General features: G+C 42.3%; 1 protein-coding gene across 1 annotated transcript in view; it reads right to left on the reverse strand.

Moving 5' to 3' along the window:
• LOC106812294 (glutamate receptor ionotropic, kainate 3-like) overlaps positions 1–2,881 on the reverse strand; it is a 29,016-nt gene that overhangs the window by 20,209 nt on the left and 5,926 nt on the right. The window contains 2 exon segments of the mRNA XM_014816131.1: positions 212–463; positions 1,178–1,324. Of these exon segments, the coding sequence (XP_014671617.1) occupies positions 212–463; positions 1,178–1,324 (399 nt within the window).

Consider the following 2,881-nt stretch of genomic DNA (forward strand, 5'->3'; position numbering starts at 1 on the left):
GTATGTAGTATTACGTTATAGTCGGTATGTAGTATTACGTTATAGTCGGTATGTAGTATTACGTTATAGTCGGTATGTAGTATTACGTTATAGTCGGTATGTAGTATTAGGTTCTAGTGAGTATGTAGTATTACGTTATAGTCGGTATGTAGTATTAGGTTCTAGTGGGTATGTAGTCAGTTCTACCGATATTCGCATCGCACACACCTACCTTCTGCTCCATCGTAGATCACAGTAAAGTTCTTCCACTGCCAGCTACTGATCAGCTCTGTGTAGACGTTGCTGAGCGTGTCCTGGTCCGGGTAGAGACGTATGGAGTACTCCTCTCCTCGGACACCGTAGCTGAGCTCCGTGGATAGGTGGGGCATCTCCATAGTGTCGCAGATCGACCGCACGAGGGCGCTCGATGAGAGCGACTGCGGACCGAACATGGCGACCACGCCCATCTTGAGAATCTTGCAGGCTGCGTAGATAACAACGACACGCGTGCGGTAGCCTCATCCATCACAGACGCATACCGACTGTTATCTATATACTAACAGTGTTTAGTTAGTATATAGAGATCTGTAGGTGTAAGCTTTGCCCCCACACGCTCCCCCATACGCCCCCACACGTACGCGCGCGCACACACGAACACACACACACACGAACACACACACACACACACACACACACACACACACTCACTCATATACACATGCGCGCGTGCGCACACACACACACACACATACACACACACACACACACACACACACACACACACACACACACACACACATACGTGCAGATTTCTAGCCATTCTAACATCATATTAGACTAAACTAAACCTGTTCTATATAATTTGACTCTATAAGCCGCTCTTTGTACGTCAATCATTACCGGAATATCTTTAGTATCGTTCGACAACGAGGCCGGTAGGTGGCCGCCAGATATTGCGACTTGAAACAACCCCCCTGCGGGCAGCCATTACGCGGAGGTCTGAGTGTCGAGTGTTCGGCTGTATATAGTTACAAGCGGGCGGAATAAGCGAGTAGAGTAGAACACCCACGATCACGTGACTGCGTGGCCGCTCGCCAATATCTTCCGTTTATTGCCCTCATGCACAATGTAAGACAAGGGTGAACGATTACCCCGCGGCGGGATGTATAGCATAGCATGCTACAGTTGCGCCCCCTACCTTTCTGCGAGGCTACAAAGCTGTCTCCGGCGATGCTGGTGTCGACGATAGGCACGAACGTGAACATGGTGTTGCTGAGGCTGGCATGCTGAGTAGCAATCTTGAACACCTCTATCATCGTCTCATCCCCGTTATCAAACAACGCACCTGTAGATGTAGACAGATGCGCAATGACGTCACGTTCAGTGTAGCCCATAAACAATGACGTCATGTCTAACATGACCAATAAATAATGACGTCACGTCTTACATGACCCATAAACAATGTTGTCACTCCCGATATGACTCATAAACAGTAACGTCATGTCCGATGTAACCCATAAGCAATGACGTCATGCCAAAAATTATACATAAACAATGGCGTCATGCCCGATATGACTCATAAACAATGACGTTATTAGTTACATGACACGGTTAACGTTGTGTGGAGTAATATAGTAATATATAATTATATAACATATTAGAAAACATTGTGGGATTGTAACATTGTATATTGTGTCAAACAATGTGTCTAATGAGAAAAAAATAATCTCGCGTGATAGACCTTTTCACTTTCCGACGATTGCCGAACAATGACGAATTTTACCGAAACGTCTGCCGATATCACATCGATTCTTCAAGATCACATTCCGAACATGTTACGGCAAGATATACCCAGATGAAAACCTCGAAACGCACGTCAGGCGCACACTAATGCAAGCAGCGTGACCCTTGACTTTTCTACTAATCGAACGTCTTCTCCCTAAGCGCCCCTTCTCCCATCAAGACTTATTCCTGGAACTCGCTTCATCCTCGGTACACCATACATCGTTCTTACACGAACGCCAATCGACCTTCGAGGCCCACGCCTGACTGTGCAATCACGCTCTCCGTAAGAAATATCTATACACACGGACGAGATATATCCCGTAAAGCCGATGAAATGGAAATTTCCATTTTCATCCTGCGTTGACTTTTTGGCGGGATTGGGTTTACGGTGAACTCCGCCTCCTACCGATTTGTAGATCCGAGTCCCGATGGAAGAAGGCTGCACTCATGCAAAACGGGAAATTAAGTTTTGGAAAAGCCAACAGGAAATTAAATGGTAACGAATTAATAATGTTTAGTTAGTTTTAAACTCAATCTATTTTTAACTCAATTACATTAATATATTGTATTGGAACGAAAACCGAATAATGGAATGGTGAGATTGAAGTTGTGTATGTTTTTAATTATTCGATGCAACGAGCGTCTAGAGATATTGAATGAATTACGATGCGTCCAGCGATTATATACTGCCTTACTAAACAGAGCGAAAGCGCAATATATATATATAGAGAAAGATAGATGGATATATATATATAGAGAGAGAGATAGATAGATATATATATATGTATATATATACATGGATAGATAGATAGCTCGATAGGTAGATATATATATATATATAGATAGATAGATAGATAGATAGATAGATAGATAGATAGATAGACAGACAGATAGAGAGATAGACAAATATATATATATATATAGATAGATAGCGAGATAGATAGATAGATAGATAGATAGACAGACAGATAGAGAGATAGACAAATATATATATATATATAGATAGATAGCGAGATAGATAGATAGATAGATAGATAGACAGACAGATAGAGAGATAGACAAATATATATATATATATAGATAGATAGCGAGATAGATAGATAGGTAGCGAGATAGA

Source organism: Priapulus caudatus, unplaced genomic scaffold (assembly GCF_000485595.1).
Source record: "Priapulus caudatus unplaced genomic scaffold, Priapulus_caudatus-5.0.1 Scaffold631, whole genome shotgun sequence".
NCBI lineage: Eukaryota > Metazoa > Priapulida > Priapulimorpha > Priapulimorphida > Priapulidae > Priapulus > Priapulus caudatus.